The sequence below is a fragment of the Aethalodelphis obliquidens genome, unplaced genomic scaffold (genome assembly GCF_003676395.1).
Source record: "Aethalodelphis obliquidens isolate GAN/ISIS:26980383/991018 unplaced genomic scaffold, ASM367639v1 scaffold82, whole genome shotgun sequence".
In the NCBI taxonomy this organism is placed as follows: domain Eukaryota; kingdom Metazoa; phylum Chordata; class Mammalia; order Artiodactyla; family Delphinidae; genus Aethalodelphis; species Aethalodelphis obliquidens.
This window is the reverse complement of record NW_020838026.1, coordinates 1,934,584-1,954,438: the sequence shown is the minus strand read 5'-3', so window position 1 is coordinate 1,954,438 and position 19,855 is coordinate 1,934,584. Positions and strand designations below refer to the sequence as shown.

General features: G+C 42.7%; 1 protein-coding gene across 2 annotated transcripts in view; it reads right to left on the bottom strand.

The window, feature by feature from the left end:
* OPCML (opioid binding protein/cell adhesion molecule like) overlaps nucleotides 1-19,855 on the bottom strand; it is a 498,943-nt gene that overhangs the window by 92,998 nt on the left and 386,090 nt on the right. For both annotated transcript variants that reach the window (XM_027092918.1, XM_027092919.1), the window contains exon 3: nucleotides 12,631-12,756. In XM_027092918.1, the coding sequence (XP_026948719.1) occupies nucleotides 12,631-12,756 (126 nt within the window). The remainder of the gene's footprint in view (nucleotides 1-12,630; nucleotides 12,757-19,855) is intronic.

Genomic DNA, 19,855 nt, shown 5'->3' with positions numbered 1-19,855 from the left:
ACAGAGGCTGGGTGTGGCCACCCTTGTATCCTCGGTGCCTCCACCTTGGTCAGCCTGCTCCACAGCCCCTGTGGTCACGTGGATGAATGCTGTGCACCCGATGTACTGGCGTGTGTCTGTCTCGGCCTGATTCTAGCTGATTTAGACATGGAAGCCCCTCAGCAACCCACCCAGAGCTCCCTAGTCAACTTCCAGGGTCTTCCCCGACCCATGATGGAGAACCAGGACCCCAGGCATCCCCTTCCCTGTCTCGTTTCTATGAGAAAGAGGCTATCTCAGGTGGCGTGGCACCATCCACACCATATAGCAATGTCAGGTTTATGAGTCCTTCCCCTGCTCCGCTCTGGGCTCAGAGCAGGGACCATGCTCTGTTCAACTCATTTACCTGCAGCTTGTCCATCACATGGTGAATTTAACCAGAACTACTTTGTCTGTAAGTGATAGAAACCCAATTTAAAATAGCTTGAGCAAGAAAAGATGATTTATAGGAACTTTGGTTCCTTTTAGAGATGTAGAGGTTTTTAGAAAGAGATGTAAACGGCTGTGGAAAAGCAACACCAAGAACTGCAGGTGCTCACAGCTGGCCCTGAGGTCCTTTCAATCCACCATTAAGGGGGCTCGTCCAGGAGGTAGGGAGGAAACAAACTTCTCTGACGCTCCTTCAACATCTGTCCAGATGAAGGAGCTCCATGTCTAAATTAAAGTGCATTATCTCCAGAGGTGGCTGCAGTACATGAGCATGGAGCCAGGCTGCTTATTTTCTATTGAAGCCTACGATTTTGTTCAGAAGCAAAAGTCACTGTGGACCCACTGCTGAGGCCAATTAGATCTACAGTACTTGTAAAGCTGGTCTCAATTTTATCAGTGTCCAACTGATTTCAATGGCATAATCTGACATCGCAATAGCAAAGAGAAAGATTTACAACAGAAGGCAGGCAGCTCTGGGTGCCTTTCCAATTCTGATTTTACTTTTGAGTTAGTTGGGCTTTTCACTTGCTGTGATACATGTTAATATCCCCTTTTACATTATAATCTAAAAAGCATTTGGAATAGATAATTCCATTCTCCCTTCCTCCACAAGGGTACATATTATTACTAACTCCTTCCTGGTTGATTGTGTGAAATTGAGACAGAGGTTTAGTGATCTGCCAGATTTACATAGATAATGAGTAGATCAGACATGCATTGTTCCTGGTTAAAGCCAGACATAAGAACATCACGTTTCCAAGCCCTCTTACTCGCAACTGTCTTTGCATTTTCTAGTGACTTCAGAATAAACACCAAATTCTGTAAAGGGCTCTGTGTGACCTGGCTCCTGACTCCCCGACCCCAGCCCATGGTCTCTCCTGCTTTCTACACATTCAAGACACGGTTCTTTCAGGTGTACAGAAAAGTGATTCAGTTATACATACATATATATATATATATATATATATTTTTTTTCTTTTCAGATTCTTTTCCCTCATAGGTTTTACAAACTATTGAGCATCCTGTGCTATACAGGAGGTCCTTGTTGGTTATCTATTTTATATATAGTAGTGTGTATATGTTAATCCCAAACTCCTAATTTATCCTTCCCCAGCCCTCGCCCCTCCTACGGCTTTCCCCTTTGGTCAGTATTGTAAATCAACTATACTTCAATTTTTAAAAATTGAAAAAAAAAAAAAAGAATTACTTTGTCATAGGGGAAAATGCAAGTTCTCTGAATAAGCAATTAATTTGGGTAAAATGCAACTGAAATATTTCTGATCTTTCTCTGTCATGTGAAAATAAACTTAAAATGATTTTTCCTCTAATAAAACAAAGATTGACTTAGGAATAAAAAGATGCAGTTCTTTTTTTTCTTGAAGAAGCACACACCCCCTCACCTCAGGTCATTTGCACATGCTGCCTCCCCTCACCTGGAAGGTTTCCAGGTAATCTGGCCCCAGCGCATGACCATATCCCCATCCCTGTCCCTACTTAATTCCTGTTCATCTTTTTTTTTTTTTTTTTTCTTTTTCCTGCTGCACCACATGGCTTGTGGGGTCTTAGTTTCCTGACCAGGGATCAAAGTTGGGCCCCCAGCAGTGGAAGCACAGGTCCTACCTCTGGACCGCCAGAGAAGTCCCTCCTGTTCATTTACTACGTCAGTTAAAGCATCACTGTCTCAGGAAAGACTTACGCTTGTCTAGCTCATACTGCCCGGCCACCCATCCTTACAGCAGTTACCACACTCAGAAATTACATATTCTTGGTGATCCAAATAATGACTATCTCCTTGACTAGACTCTAAGCTCCATAAGGGCAAGAATCCTGTCTGTTTTACACACCAGGGTTGCTATAGAGGCAAGCAAATATTCTTGACGCATCAAAGGAATGAATGAATTCATGCAAAAGAGAGAAATATCAACACCATCTTACAACAAACATCAGGCAGCATTTCCAATTCCAACTTTACATTTGAGTTAGTTGCGCTTTTCACTTGGTATAGGACATGTTAATATCCATTCTTATTTTTAGTATCTGAAAAGCCTAGGGAAGAAGCTAAGTTTCCTTCAGGGCAGCCCTAATTTCTAGCTGCCCCATTTCTGATATACATGGTTGATCAACTCTGTGTAAGGAATGTGAGTAGCATTCAGTACAGTCGCACATCAAGAATAACAGTTCAAGGGCTTCCCTGGTGGCGCAGTGGTCGAGAGTCCGCCTGCCGATGCAGGGGACACGGGTTCGTGCCCCAGTCCGGGAAGATCCCACATGCCGCGGAGCGGCTGGGCCCGTGAGCCGTGGCCACTGAGCCTGCGCGTCCGGAGCCTGTGCTCCGCAACGGGAGAGGCCACAACAGTGAGAGGCCCACGTACCGCGCAAAAAAAAAAAAAGAAAAGAAAAAGAATAACAGCTCAAGACATCATGACTGCTTGCGCTAAGGTAAGTTATTTCGCCTGGACCCTCAGAGAGAGACCCCTGGGGGATTATTTTCTGTTTCTTAGTGAAGCCTTCTTCCCAGGGAGGAAGAGACTACCAAGGCACATGAGCCCACATTCCTAGTGTCCCAGGGTTTGATTCCCCACTTTGGAGCCAGGGTCAGGGTCATCAGCTCCATCAGCTCCACAGGGACGCTGGCTGCCTGCATCCCTCTGCCAGGATGGCTCGCTCTGCCCTCCCCCTGCTCACACAAAAGAACTTCAGCCTCCCAAAGAAGAGATTCTCAGGAATTTATGACTCAATCAACTCACCCAAAAGGAGCATAAATGGGATTAGTTTTAATATTGTTAAGTTGCAAAAATACAGGCATATGTGCATGCCAAAGCGAAAATGTACGCAAGCAAAAGAGGAAAACATATGGGCACCCATATGGTGAAAAGCGCATTGCTAGACCTTCACACACTTCTCATTTACAACAAGAACCAAAGTTAGTGAACATAAATTTGCTTTGCAAAAATATGAGAGGAACAGCTTGTTTGCCCATAACTGTTCCACTGAACAAGATGTGGATAACCTTGATTTCTCATCTCAGACACCTCTTTCTCACACTCTGGGGATTAATTAGGCTCTAAACGCAACTTCAGATTAGAAACAAGGATCCTGGCTGCCTCGCAGGGAGACAAAGAAGTAGGAGCAGGAGTGGGTGAGGCAGCGGGTCAACTAATAGGCAATTCCTGTTAGTGGCCGGAACTCGCACCTGGGATGGCTTAGAAGAGAAATGAGGTTGGTAGGTCTCAGTGGGTTTATTTTAATTGAAGCAGAGTAACAACAGAGACCTGCCGCAGACAATGGCAGGGAAGTGTTTTTCATTTGGAGGTTTTTTCCTTAGCACAGTACTGAGTGGTGGCGAGAAACTGTCCAGACACAGGAAGGTAGGTGTGGAATTAGAGAGGAGAATGTAAGCACATGGGCACCCTTGGGTGCCCCAGATAACAAGCAGAATTTGATAAAATATATCACCTTATATTGTACCTGTTCCACCCTCAAGGGATGGGAGCCATCTTTGTACAGCGGACAGAACTCGAGACTTGAAAAACAGGGATGAGGGTCCTTTCACAGGTCCTTTCACAGTAACCTTAGTTACTGTGAGTCATTCGCCATTAACTTTTTCAAGTCTGTTTCTTTGCCTGGGAAATAGGTAGAGTATTTCTTCTTGGATCTACTTAGAAAGTTGCTATAAAGTCACTTGAAACGATGCGTGTGAAAATATTTCATAAACAGTACATTTTTACGTAAGCATGTTATTAGTGGAAACCTAGAGGTTAATTTTATTTATGATTCCTAGTTTGAACTTTTTATTTTGAAATAATTATTGATTCCCGAGAAGTTGCAAAAATAGTAGAGAGGGGTCCCGTGTACTCATCCCCAGCTCCCCCAGTGGCCGGCATCTTATGTAACTAAAGCACATTCTCAAAACCAGGTAACTGATAAGGGCATGGAGCAATTAACCCCATGATGGGGATTAGATCCCACCAGTTTTTGCATGTACTCATTTTTTTTTTTTCAGTACGTGGGGCTCCCACTGTTGTGGCTTCTCCCGTTGCGGGAGCACAGGGCCCGGACGCACAGGCTCAGAGGCCATGGCTCACGGGCCCAGCCGCGGAGCATGTGGGATCTTCCCGGACCGGGGCACGAACCCGCGTCCCCTGCATCGGCAGGTGGACTCCCAACCACTGCGCCACCAGGGAAGCCCCATGTACTCATCTTTTATGTCTTTGTGTAGAATTCGAACACTTCATCACACATTATCAATTCATCTAACTACCACAATAATCAGGACATGGAGCCAGTCTTTCACTGCAAAGCAACTGCTTCGTGCAGCCCCTTTCCCTCCCCGCCCCAACTGCTGGCAATCACTGATATGCTGTGCATCTTTGCAATTTTCCCATTTGGGGAATGTTATAAAAGTGGAATCATACAGTATCCCCACCCTTTGAGACTGACTCTTTGCGTTTGTATAATGCCCTAAGGCCCACCCAGGATGTCGAGTGCCCCAACAGTTCACTTCTTTTTATTTCTGAAATGCATTTCAAGGTGTAGATGTGACATAGTTTGTCTAACAAGTCACCCCTTGGACTGTTTCCAAGTTTGTCTATTACAAATAAAACTTCTATGTCATTCTGAATTTTTAGATGTACCAGAGAGGTATTGAATCACTAATGAATGACCCAAGACGTTGAGGAACAAGAGACAAAGACAGAGATAGGAATAAGCACAATCATGGGCATAATAATACATAAAAAGAAAAGCACAATTATAAATATTAGCACTTTCCTTTCAGGGCTGCTGGGACATTAAATTAGTTAAAACATGTAAAGTGTATAACGGGTCTTGACACGCAATAAGCATGATGCTAACATAATGAGTTCTCAGGCTGACTATAAGCTACAAGGATTCTGAGAAGTAATTTAATTAAAGCATGGCACAACAGCAATTTAGAAAACTGCTGGGCAACTCATATGTGTGTCCAGTGCCATTACAAGCCTTCCATTCATTTTTTCTTTTGGTCCTTGTAATATCTGAGGAAGTTGGCGTAAATAGCCCCAGTCTGCAGTCCAGGCGACTGGGGATCCTGGAGACGACATGATTTTTCTAAAGTCACTCAGATTGTCAAGGCTCAGGCCAGATTTCAATCCCAGGTGGTAAGGGCCTGAAGTCTAGTTCCATCTAGAAGCTGACCCTGCCAGCCATGAGGAACCGACACCTTCACGTGAGGGAGAGTTAGCGCTTCTGCCAGCCATGAGGAACCGACACCTTCATACAAGGGAGAGTTAGCACTTCCTTTATGTGTAATGTTAAGGACCTGGCAATTTCTTTTAAGACTTTCCTCTCAAGAATTTCTAGCACGAAAAATAAGAGCTGCGGTAGAAACATTCTGGGACCAGTACATCTCCTAACCTCAATACCTAGCACAGTGAGCAGGAGAGAAAGACCTGCTCAGCTAGGTCAGAACCAAGGATGATGATTTTGCTGGAGTTATCCCTCTTCTCTTCTATGGAATTCACTGGTCTAGCAACCTCATACGTCTAGAACAAAGCTGCCCACACTCCCCCCAGCATATGCGCCACTTACCACTTATTCCTGAAAGCTCACGGCCTTTCCTCAGAGAAGGCTCTCCCCCATACTACGTTCTCACTTAGGACGCATCCCCTTGGTTACATGGATTGTTGCTCACGACAAATTAGAAGTAGATAGAAGAAACACGCGTAAAAGGCACACGCGTTCTTTAGGAAGCACTGACAATCCTCTGATTTGAGAGAAGGAAGAAAAGGTAGAGGAACTATAAAAAACTGAAACAAGAATTTGAGCAGTATTTTAGGGCCATGTTCTTTGTTATCCAGACCTCAAATAGTGAGACACAAACAATTGGTATGCACGATGTTGATATTACATTTTAAAAATGAGGCCAAATGCCATCCACTCTCCTCAAGGCAACAGAGATGAGCGTAATCCATTTTTAACCTGCTTCCATTAAAGATGACTCAAGTCAATGCATAAAGGAATCAGCTTTGGTTACCTGGAAAATTCACTTCTGTGAAATAACTCATTCTCTTGCTCCCTGAGGTATTACTGTATAGGAGTCGATTGTAGCAGCAACTCACTCACAGGTGAGTAGCTGTCATCTTAAAATCTCCATGGAGAGGAAACAGGAAAGAAGACTTTATTATTCTCCCCAAACATCTGGTCTTTCCAAATATGTCACTGGAAATGGGGCCAGGTGTGCAAGCATTGCAGTGGATTATTACGGCGCCTTAAGAAGGAAAGAAGACCCTCCTTCCAACCCAACGACCTGGGCTGTGTCCTCCGCTACTCCCTCTTCCAACATGGTTTTCACATTATTCATACTTTTGCATTCAACGAATGCTGACCCAGAGCTGCTTCTCCTGTCCTTCAGGAAGGGAAGAGAAAATCATTCTTGGAACCCACCTGTGTCACAGTGTATCCCCAACACACTGGCTCCTTGCCAGTCCACTTTGGCTGCCTGTGTGGGGACTGCCCACTTTTCCCTGGCCTGGGATTCCATCATGATCCTAGTTTCTAAGCTGTAGGTCAGTCAGAGCAGATCCTATGTGTGAAGTCTACTAAACAAGAGCCGTATTCTCCAGCAAATCCATGTGAATATATATATACACACTTTAAAGAGCCCATCATCTGCTGCTGAAAATAGATTAGATACAACTTTTATATCTAAAGCTAAAGAACAGATACTTGGTCAAATGCAACCCCTGCCCCCCCCGCCCCCGAATGTGTGTGTACTTAGCACTTTGCTTTGAGATGTTCCCAGTGTTACTAATCATGATCCTGTAAAAACCTCCAGCTTTCCTCAGAAGTGAGGCAGATGTGCTGTGGGGATGCCTTCCTAGTTTCTGGGAATCCTGGTGCACCTGTCAGTATTGCAAAGGGAACTGGGGGTCAGAGGACTCCAGCTGCACATCTAGTCTGGACAGAAACACTAGGAGTCTTTATATCCACAACTGGAGTCACGGTGATTTTTTTGTTCAAACTTTTCACCCTGCTTTCATAAGAAGGACTTGCTTGGGGTTTGCTTGTTTGTTTTCTTTTTTTTTTTTTTTTTCTTTGCGGTATGCGGGCCTCTCACTGTTGTGGCCTCTCCCGTTGCGGAGCACAGGCTCCGGACGCACAGGCTCAGCGGCCATGGCTCACGGGCCCAGCCGCTCCGCGGCATGTGGGATCTTCCCGGACCGGGGCACGAACCCGTGTCCCCTGCATCGGCAGGCGGACTCCCAACCACTGCGCCACCAGGGAAGCCCTTCTTTTCTTTTTTAAATTGAAGTATAGTTGATTTACAATGTTGTTTGTTTTTAAGAGGAAATAAAAACCTAAAGATACCTAAAAAACCAAGTTACTTCAAGGGGGCTCCAAGGAAAGTGGCAAGGATGGGACTACTGACATCATGGAAATCGGAAAATGCCCTCAGGGCTCCCTTCCCTGCCTACCCTCAGCTCCAATCAGTTTTTAACATTTTACCATGACCTAAAATGCTTCCTTTTTCAACTACTATTTCAGTCATAGATCGTATTCCTGTTTTGTTTTGTTTTTTTCTTTAGAGCTGCATTTTTTCTTTCATTATGTCTATGTACTTTTTGTATTTCAGAGATTCCTCGTTATTTCTAATCCACAAATGATTACTATTTTCTAGTGCGATCATGGATTTATGAGTTCATTTGTCTTTACCTTTTTCTATAATTTATAGAAATTGTCATGTGCTTACTCTGTCATTTTAAACCATAACCACTATTCTTAATCTTTAATAATCTGTCCATTAAAATATTCTTTTTCTAAATGGAAGCTTGTTTATTCACTCCTGCTATATAGATCCCCAAATTTAAACAACAGTTTTCAAACGTTGCATTAACATTATCAGAACACAGCTGTCTAGGGGGCTATGTTCTCTGATGTAATTTTGTTGGAATTTCAAAGGAAATGTCATTACAACTTCTATTTCTTACTCTTGCTTGCTGAACTAAACAGTCAATTGTTTTAAAAATGCTATTTGTTGTTCAAGTTATATTGGCTGCTCTTCTAAACCTTTGAAAGCAACTTCCCAAAGTCACCCCAACTCCAAGTGAGAAGGTGTGTCCTTCTAAAAATAAATATTAGTGGTCACCCTGCAGGTACAAATTTTAAACGTGCAAATCCTCCAGGTTCTAGTGCTTTTCAAACTCGGGAAATGATGCTTTGAGTTTAAATGTTTAAATGTCACTGAGAGGCGGGGAAGAAAGACAAAAGGGGAAATCAGAGACGGCAAAGTGAAGGCCAGAGCGATGAAAACACAAAGGGGAACTTGAAAGCTGAACACAGGCTGGGAGACTTAAAGAGGAGAGAGGAATGTCAATTTGGGATTTTTTTTGAGGCTGCATCGCAACTATTATGTTATATAAAAGATTAGGAATATGTCTGAATCTTTTATTTTATTTTAAATCTCTTATTTTAAGAGGGAACCCTTACCATGGAACCATTATGAAGAATTGCTTTTAAACAGTTCCACAAAGTCAAAGCACCTTCCAAAAGATTCCTAGGCTGAGAAAACTATGTGTTTAGGATCACATAAATGCACTGAAATTAGTCTGATGGTTAGACATATTTCTGTGTATAATGTAAATCAAAATTCCCCCCGACTTTAAGCAAACTTTCCACGGATGGAGCTTGTATCTTCGGGAACACAAGCTACTGCTGTGTTTATATTAAAGTTGAGCTTTGTGATATCTCTTATACCTCTTTTAATATTCTTGTTAATATTACTTTATAATATTGACATTTTGGATTTCAAACCTGAGGTCTTTACACAAAGGACGTCTGGTGGATTTATTATCATTAACAAGGCAGGGGCTGAAATATGTATTCTCAATGTACATAGGGAACATGAGACAGTGAAAGTCTGAATAACGCTCCTAGTAGCACATCCAGTCTTTCATGTGGTGAATGCTTCTCACATAATTAATGTTCCACATTAGGGGCACATTTTCAGGTCATTATTTCCTATATCTCTGTAGGTATAGTTTTCAAATTTTATTGAGATTTAATTCAAAGACAACAAAATGCACCCATTTTTAGTGCAGCGTTGATTCGTTTTCACTAATTTAAGCACCAATATAACGACCACGGTGCTCGAGATTTCCATCACCCCAAAAAGTCCCTTGTACCCTTTGTAGTCAATTATCCAAACACCCCAACCCTATGTAACTACTGACTTGATTTTAGTCACTCTAGATTAGTTTTTGCCTGTTGTAGAATTTCATATAAATGAAATCATAAAGTACCTGGGTTTTTTTTTTCCGCTTCTCTTACTTAGCAGAATGCTTTCGAGATTCATCCATTTCGTTACATGTATCAGTGGTTTGTTCTTTCTAATTTCTGAGAAACCATCTGTTGCTTAAATTTACCACAATTTAACTATTTACCTGTTGAGGGTTTTGGTTTATTTATAGTTTGAGGCTATCATAAATGAAGCTGCTATGAACATTTGTGTACAATGTATATCTGTGGACATACGTTTTCATTTATCTTCGGTAAATTCCTAGAAGTGGAATTGCTGGGTCATATGCTGAGTGTATGTTTAACTTTATTAACAAAGTGTTAAACTGTTTTCCATAGTACTTATACTGATAGCAACACTTTTGCCCCTTTCCTGTTTGTCCATTTCTCTTCCCCTCTAACCTTAAAAGACCCTAATTATAGGAATGAGATCACTAGGCAATTTAAACTAACTCCTGACCTATGCTCTCCTGAATGCACACCATGCCTAGTCTAACCTGTTGGTTCTTTTCCTAGATAAAAAGAAGTAAGACTAGCTCTTTACCCCAATAGCCCCCCCAAGCAACCCTGAAGGCAGATGACATCTGAGGAGAGAGTCAGCCAGTCTGCATGCAACGGAGAATGATGCAGAACCCAACCTCCTGCCTAAATGATTCACTGAGATTCTTCCCCCCTTTTTCCCTTTAAAAACTGTCCTGGCTGGGCAGAATCTTCAGAGTTGGTCTTTGGACATGAGTCCACCACCTCCCTAGATTGCTGGCTTTCATGATTAAAGCACCTTTCCTTTCTACCGACACTTGCCTCTCGAATTATTAGCTTTTGAGTGGCAAGCTACTGCAACTAAGTTCAGTGACAATACCATTCTGTGGTCCCACAGTTAATGTATGAGTTTCAGTTGCTTCACATCCTCATCAACACTTGATATTGTCAGTCTTTTAAATTTTTGTCATTCTAGTAGTTGTGTAGTGGAATCTGATTACAGTTTAATTTTCATTTCTATGATAGATATGTTGAGCATATTTTCATGTTCTTATTCCATTCATATATATTTTTTTGTGAATTGTCTGTTTCAGTGTTTGGTTCACTTCAAGGTAGGTGGTTAGAATTATGTTGTAAGAATTCTTCATACAGCACAGATGTAAATTCTTTGTCAGGTATATGGATGGCAAATGTTTGCTCCCAATCTGTGGCTTGTCTTTTCATTTACTATTAATGGTATTTTCAATATTGATGAGGCCAGTTATGAGTTGAATTTCATCCTCCACCCCGACGCCCACAAAAGATACCTTGAAGTTCTAACCCCAGTGCTTCAGAATGTGACCTTATTTGGACATAGAGTCTTTATAGACGTAATTAAGGTAATATGAGGTCATAAATGTGGGCTCCAATCCAATGTGTTTGCTACCCTTATAACAAGGGAAAATTTGACACAGAGAGATGCACACAGGAAGAAGGCCATGTGACCATGAAGGCAGGGATTGGGGTGATGTACCTACAAGCCAGGAAACACCAGCAGAAGCTAGGGGAGAGGCCTGGAACGAGTTTCCCTCACTGGTCTCAAAAGGAACCAATCCTGGGCTTCCCTGGTGGCGCAGTGGTTGAGAGTCTGCCTGCTAATGCGGGGGACACGGGTTCGAGCTCTGGTCTGGGAGGATCCCACATGCCGCGGAGCGACTGGGCCCGTGAGCCACAACTACTGAGCCTGTGCGTCTGGAGCCTGTGCTCCGCAGCAAGAGAGGCCTGCGCACCGCGATGAAGAGTGGCCCCCGCTTGCCACAACTAGAGAAAGCCCTCGCACAGAAACGAAGACGCAACACAGCAAAAATAAATAAATTAATAAACTCCTACCCCCAACATCTTCTTAAAAAAAAAAAAAAAGGAACCAATCCTGCCTACACCTTGATCATGGGCACCTAGCAACCAGAGCAATGAGAAAATACATTTCTGTTGTTTAAGCCATGAGGTCTGTAGTACTTTGTTATGGCAATCACAGGAAAATAATACAAAAGCAAAGTTATCATTTTTCTCTTATGCTTAGAGCTTTGAGTGAACTAGCAAGTCCTTGTCTAGCTCAACATTACTAAGATTTATTCCTAGTTTTCCTCTAGATTTATATTATTTTATATATCACACACAGGCATACTCCACACATTTTCCTTCTCACTGGGTTTCATGTTTATATTTTCTAATGCCTGAGAAAGCACTTGTTTCTTGTATAATTTATAGAATTAATCAGTTTCTGTTCACAGGGTAAATACATCAGGTGGCTCTTTGCCCATCTCTCAAGTTCAACTTAGAGTAAGTTTTATTTCCAAAGGGATAAGGGCCACTGTCCTTTTGGTTCCCTTCCTATTAAGTTGGAGATGATCATAACTAATGCTTTAATACCAATCACTGAGCGCCCAGCACAGGCACTTGACCATTTCCAGCATCCTTCTTCCACTCTGGGTAAGTGTCCTGAAAACACTGAGAAGGAGATCCTTTTTCTCCTGGATGCACAAAATAACACCAACATTTTCAGTGCACAGTCCAGCTTTCTAGCTCTCTACTTCAAGAAAGGACAGACAACCCACTGACCCATGCATCCCCACCTTGAGATATTAGTATCTTTGTTGGAAGTTATTCTTATGGCATCTCTGTCCTTCATAGTTGGGAAAACACAAGTCTTCTAAGGTCATAAAAAGGACAGAGAAAATAACTCAGTAAATGTTCTCTACAAACCCTTCTTTAGAACGGAATACCCGGTGACTGATGCATGTAATCTATTTGTTCTTCCATCACTATGTTACAAATACAGCATTGCTTTCTGAGTCTTGAACTTTTGTTGTGCATTAGAAGCAAGTCTTCAATATACCAACTCTGAAAACTTCCTCCAAGTAAATGACTTACCCTTGACTGACAGGTGTCTCCATGTCACCGTTGGTTCAGGTCTGCCGATAGCAAGACACAGCAGGGTCACACTACTCCCCTCATTCACGGTGACGTCTGAGGAGATATTCATGATCTGGGGAGGAACTGTAAGGAGACAGAGGGGAAAAGAAATATATGAGAACGATTCTTGGCACAAAAGGAGGTGTTAGCCTATAAATATTCATACAGCATGTTTTTAAAAATAAATATTATTCTCAATAATAAATTTTAGAGTTTTATGCTTGATTCGCCAAGGATGTGACCATTAACACAACATGTATAGGGCACTCATGGAAGCAGCTCTACATAATGTCTGGATGTACCAGGATGCAGGTGTGTGTGTGGGGTGCTGGGGAAACAGTAACTGAAGAGACAGGCATTACTGATGGTTGATGGAAAAGCAGAACCAAAGGGAAAATACAAAGTTTTCTAAGAGTTCCTATCGGACCCGTGTGTTCATTCCTCTTAGTGGAACCCCTGGCTTAGGCAGGAACCACACACGTAATCCCCAGCTCAGCCTTTGTTTCCAACGACTCATTCACAAAGCCTCAACCGCACTGGATTAGTTACCATTTCCTGAGCACTCCAGACTATTGAATTCTTTGACCTCACACAGGTTGTGCGGTCTGGGAATTATTTTCTTTCACATTTCTCTTCCTGGAAATCACATTTCTTTTCCTGGAAATTCTTGCTCCTTCCTTAAAATGTATCCTTTACAACTCGGTTAAATTTTCACTGACTCTCCCACTCAGCATTAATTGCTTTCTCCCCTAGACTCCACCAGCGATAGTAGCCCCGGCTACTACTGTTACGCTAAGATCACATTATACAATTTATTTGTAATGGTATCATGTCCGAGTAGTTAGGAGCAGAGCTCTGGAGCCCAGCTCCTCACCTGCTGAGTGATCTGGGCAAGGTGAATTGTCTTCATCTCTTCAGGCTTTGTTTTCCTCACCTGTGAAACAGATGATAGCAGTAGCTAAACTCATGTTATGAGGTTTCAATTAAACCATGGCTGACCAGGGCACCTGGTAGAAAGGAAGCAATCACTGGTAGCTGCTAAGATGACAGTGGTGACAAGGATGACAACAGCAATGATGTCATCTTTCAGAACAGACTGTTGTCCTCTCATGGGCCAGGTCCATATCCATTTACCTGTCAGCATCACAAAGGCTGACGTGACCCCTGGTCTTGCTGTCTACCTTGTCCTACCTCCAGGCCTGATTTTTAATTCAATTTGAAGCTGGGCATTGGAAAATACCTAGATTCCTTCTCTAATCTTACTTCTCATCGCCCTCAACCTAGTTGGGTTTCTCTCCAATTTCCACATGGTCAACTGCAACAACCTCCCACCTGGACCATCCCACCTGGTCTCTTTCCAATTTTGGATCCTCCAACCTGCCCCCTCCACGTGACCAGAGTGATCTTTTCAGGCAATAATCTCATCAAACTGTTAGCCCCGCTACTTGCTCCCTTAGCTCACCGTGCCCCCCAGGCTTCGCACAAGCCTATTTTCCCTGACCTGAGCCCTCTGCGTCTAACCCCAACCCAGCGACAAGCCTCTTCCTGGCAGCGTCCTCACTAAGGCCGCTCACTGAACACTCTGGACCCAGCTCCCCTGGGAACACGGCAGAGGCACAGCCCCTTCCAAAACTTTGCTTTTCTTCTTCTTCTTTTCATTTCCTACCTGAAAAGACACGGCTCATCTTTCAAGGGACATCAAAGGTCACCTCCCCTTTGCAGTTTTCCCTAACCTCTCCCCAAATCCTGTAAAAAGAATCTCCCACCTCCCCACCTGGGGAGGGGACTGAACGTGTTGTACTTACAGCTGATTATTTTATGCCTGTCTCTTTACCTAGAGAGTGAGCTGCTGGAGGAAAAGGATGGAATGACACCCATCTCTCTTTTCCTCAGTGTCTGGCACAAGGCTGACAAGGGTACCTGCTTAATTCCTCTTTGAAAGAAAGATCCAAAGAACAGATCGAACACATCCCAAAACTAAGGAGGGCAAAGCTTTTAACGGAGGATTTCTGATACCTAAAACTTTCTTCTCAATTTTCTTTCAGATTCTCAAAACAAAAGGAAGGGTGGACAACAGAGAGAGGAGGCTCCAAGCTTATAGTTATGCTGATTTATTCCAACTGCCAGTTTAATTATGAATTGTTAATTACCAAACAGGTAGAGTGCTAGTGGATTCCAAACTACCCTGAGTCAGTGGCAGAGGAGAATTGGGACTGATGCTTGATTCAGACAACTCTGCAGTCTGGAGTTTTATGCTGCTGAGATCTTAGAGGAAAGTCTTTTCAAGGAGAAGCCGTAAGTAACATGGAGAACACTTGCGATCTTAAGGGAATCCACATGAGCAAATAAATAAAAATTACCTGGCTTATAAATCTGCCCATTTTGGATTATTTCTGCATTAGGAATTGGCCTGAAATTTCTTTGCACATATTTTACCGAAATACACAGTGGGAAAAAATAGTGTACTTTCTAACTACACTGCATTCTCTTGAGAAAACTGTACTACTCGTTTTTCAGTATTTTCCAGCTTGTTAAAAAATTGTTCTGGGCTTAGAAATGTCAATACTTTTTCTCACTTTTTTATAAAGCAACAACTTCAGTGAACCTCCCAGAATATTCTCAGAATAATGTCTGCTTTAGCCAGATGTGTTAGGCCATCTGAAGCTCTCTTTCTCTAGACCCAAGAGTCTCTCTGTTTGTAAGGTGGACAGAGCTGCGGTGGGAGGGTTGGGGGCATAGCTGGTCAGTGGAGGAGAATTTAGGACATTGCAGCTTTGACGCCCAGGGACAGATTGCTCAATACGGCTCCCGATTCAGGGCTATCAGTTCCATGTATGTTATGTCTCATCGGATAGTTTAAAAGGTCCTGGATTAGGAGATATTTGTAAAATTCTATAGATATTTGAGGGACATCCTCATTCCCCAGGTGATTTACCCCCATTAGGAGGGAGTTTCCTGGAGGGGGATAGTGAAGGTTGATGCAAACGTTTCACCAAGCCTCAGGCAGTGAACCCCTCCATCTTCTGCAGGCCCACACTGTCCTCTGTCACTTTCCCCAAGGAGGAAAGGTAAGGACAGTGTCAAAGGTGAGGGTCGCCAGTAAGACAGGAAACACAGAGAGTGACGTGGGAGAAAGGAAAGTTCTTTCTGTTCTCAATTATGACATCATTATTAGTGTGTAATAGGTAATAATATGTATTACTTATTAACATATGACTTGATGACTTTCAACTTCCTTACGCATGCATTATCTCATGGATTCTTCACAATTGTGAGATAAACAGAACAAATATTCTCACTATTAAAAATGAAGAAACTGAGGCATGGGGAGGGTTAAGTAAACTGCCGAAAGTCACGTGGTCAGTAAAGGGCAGAATTCTTTCCATTATATTATATCGCCTCTTTGTTTAACCTCCCATCAATGCCCTAAACACGATATTTGTATTTGCATTTTCTGTCTCCTCTGCTTCGAAGGTCCTCCCTCCTGCATCTTCCCTCACGGCGGTGCCACTGGTCAGCCGGCTTCCCCAGCACAGCGCCTGCCGCTGAGTGTGGGGCGGCGCAGTCATCCTGGTTTCTCCCGCGCTGAGCTTGTCAAGGGGGGTACTCAACACTTGTAATTCATTTAAATCTGATTTGAATTTGGCAATAGCATCATGATCCTCCCCTTGTTTCTGTGATAACCTTTGAACAAAGGAGCACTTGGAAATAAATTTAAATGCTTCTACGTATTTTGACAAGAGAGCTTTGTTCAATTTCCAGACACATATCTGTGGCAAATGAGTCTATCTATCTATCTATCTATCATCTATCTACCTATCTATTATCTATCTACCTACCGATCATCTATCTATCGCTAGTGTTTATGAATATACAGATAAACATGAAACATGTACAACAATCTTACCAGAAATGCTGAAATGACTTAAAGAAAATGGCAGGACCCACAAGAGTCTAATTAAAGGAATACAAATAGCACCGTGTGTTCCCAGTCACATCTACAGACACTGGGGACCCTCCCCTGCAGGTCACGCATGCATCTGGTTATCTTCTCATTGACAGTGGTGGGCTATAATGTGTCCTAACATGGCTGGGCAGATTGATCACTGCACAACTACAAGGACTTCAGATTGTGGTCATTTTATTTTTTTTTAAGTATATTTTATTTTATTTATTTATTTATTTTATTTTTGGCTGTGTCGGGTCTTAGCTGTGACATGCGGGATCTTCGTTGTGGCATGTGGGCTCTTTTGTTGTGGCACACGGGCTTCTTTCTAGTTGTGCTGTGTGGGCTTCTTTCTAGTTGTGGTGCGCTGGCTCCAGAGTGTGGGCTCAGTAGTTACGGCACACGGGCTTAGTTGTCCCGTGGCATGTGGGATCTTAGTTCCCTGACCAGGGATCGAAACCGCGTCCCCTGCATTGGAAAGCAGATTCTTTACCACTGGACCACTAGGGAAGTCCCAGAGTGTAGTCATTTTAGATGGATGGATGGATAGGTAGATTGATCGACTGATCGATCGATAGATAGATATAGACATATAGATACACATCTATACCTATACAGATATAGATATAGACATAGATAAAATATTGTCTCTCCATACACATACAGAGAGACAGACAAACACAGTTTTATCAGATTGCAATCAGTGTCTTGAGGAAGGAAGGTCTCTTGGGGCTCGGGGTTGATATGAGGTATTTACACGTTCTCTTGACCCTCAGCATGGCCGAGGGCTCTTAAACATACCAGTGTGTCTTACCCATGGCCCTTCCTCTCCAATCTCGCTGCCACTGGCTTAGTTGAGAAGCTCATCGTCTCTTCCTCGGAATATTACAAGTCTCCTCATTTCTCTACCCACCACCATTTCATAACTCAGACCCCATATGCCCCCCACAGTTACATCTTAAATATTTTGCTTCTGCCTAACACCCTCAACCTTTGCCCCTGGCTGAGACTGTGAAGCCCAAACTTCTGCACAGGATCTACAAAACCATTCCCAGCCTGGCCATAGCCTCAGCGCCAGCCCCTCCTCTGACAAGGAGTCCCACATCTCTCTCTGGGGCTACATCGTTCTCTCTTGCCCATGCCTTTACACACCGTATTCCTTCTGCTGCAGAAACACTCCCACTAGTGTGCCCTATGAGCTGCTCACCCTTCAATACTCAACTTGAATAAGACCTCGTTTATGACGCCTTCACTCTTCCTTCTTCCACTCCCAAGGAATTCTTGTTTATGTCTTCATCATACCATTTATCTTTAAAATTGAGCTATTCCATGGACGGGATCTGCTATATTTACCCCTTTTTTAAAAAACCTTTTAATTTATTTACTTTTGGGCTGCATTGGGTTTTCGTTGCTGCACGTGGGCTTTCTCTACTTGCGGTGAGCGGGGGCCACTCTTCATTGCGGTACTTGGGCTTCTCCTTGCAGTGGCTTCTCTTGTTGTGGAGCACGGGCTCTAGGCGCATGGGCTTCAGCAGTTGTGGCATGCAGGCTCAGTAATTGTTGCTCACGGGCTCCAGAGCGCAGGCTCAGTAGTTGTGGTGCACGGCTTTAGTTGCTCCACAGCATGTGGGATCTTCCCGGACCAGGGCTCAAACCCATGTCCCTTGTGTTGGCAGGCGGATTCTTAACTACTGTGCCACCAGGGAAGTCCTGCTCTATTTATCCTTGTATTCCTATTATATAACACCAAGCCTGACATGAAGTAGCATCCTTCCCCCCAAATGTAGTGCATTTATGTGTAAGTTTTTAAAGTGTGTGTGTTGCAATCTGGCAAGTGTTCGCCACTCTAGACATTTGACATTTGCCCTTTCCTCTCCCTGAAATACTCTCCACCTAATTCTTTTCGTATTTGTTTCCTTCTGGGTTCAGTTTTAATATTATTTCCTCAGAGAAGTCTTCGTTGATGACCCCGGTCCTCTCCCACCCATCAAATTCATGTCCTCTTCTTACAGTCTCTTCTCAACCTTTAAATTGTCTTCAAGAATTCTTATATACTTTTGTGCTTTTATATACACTTGTATGATTATTTGTTTAAAGTCTCTCTGGCACTGGACTATAAGCTTTAAAAACCACTATACTCCCAGTGTACTGAACTATGCTTGGCACATAGGTGTTTAATAAAAATGTATTATATGAATAAGTGCCTATTATCAAGACTGTGTATACACGTTATTGTATACTTGTGAGAGAGCAAGCCTGAGATAGGAAAATCTTTTCTAAAGGAGAAATGTTTCTTTGTGCAAAGGTAACTGGGGACTGAACTCTGGACATACCAGCACCACCCTACACAAAGCTGATATGACAAGGTTGAAACAGTGTACGAGAGGCCGTGCACCGCAGCTTAGGTTCTAGAGTCCAGTAGACTTGTGTAACCCTGGGCAACGCTGGCTTAGCCCCTCTGAGCTCTGGTTCTTCATTTGTAGAATGAAGATGACAGAATTTATCTCTCTAAGTTGTTATAAGAATTAAGTGTAAATGTGTATAGCATGCTAGTACAGTGCCTGGAAATAAGTAAGTACGTAATAAATGGTATCTGTTATTGTTCATGTTTATATATGATTGTTAATATACATGCCATTTAAAATCTGATAAATGGCTAATCTGTGCCTAACTGCTCATTTTCTAAATCTCAATTCCTTCCATTTTAAGTCAGCACTCATAAATGACGTTTGCCTTGGATAGCTGGGACAATTCCAGAGTAAAAAGTAAATATGTGATAACTAATTGTTAATTTCTGCCTCTTAATCTGAGCTATCAAACCCAAGTGAATGCGTAGGGCAAATCGCACATGTTTATATAAAGAAATTACCTGGCTCTTCCTTACCTATTTTCTTTTAGGGGCCTCTGTTTCTGTTTCTAGAAAGAACAGGGTAAAAACTTCAGCACCATGCCCTCTTATTTCAAGGGCAGTAATTCCACCCATTGCAACTATACCCTGTCTCTGTCCAGGCACAGTGTTTGACAGTCACGTTTTAAGTGTTTTATTTAAGACTGAATGGCACAGTTAAAACAAACAGAAAAGAGAATCTTATAATTTGGAGTCATAGAGGCTTAAGTCTGAATACCATTTTTTTTCCAACTACTTTCTGTGTGATTAAGCCCTTAAGCTTCCTCTACCATAAAATGGGCGTAAAAGTATTTGCTACAAAGGGATGTGAGATTAGAGATAATGATTTT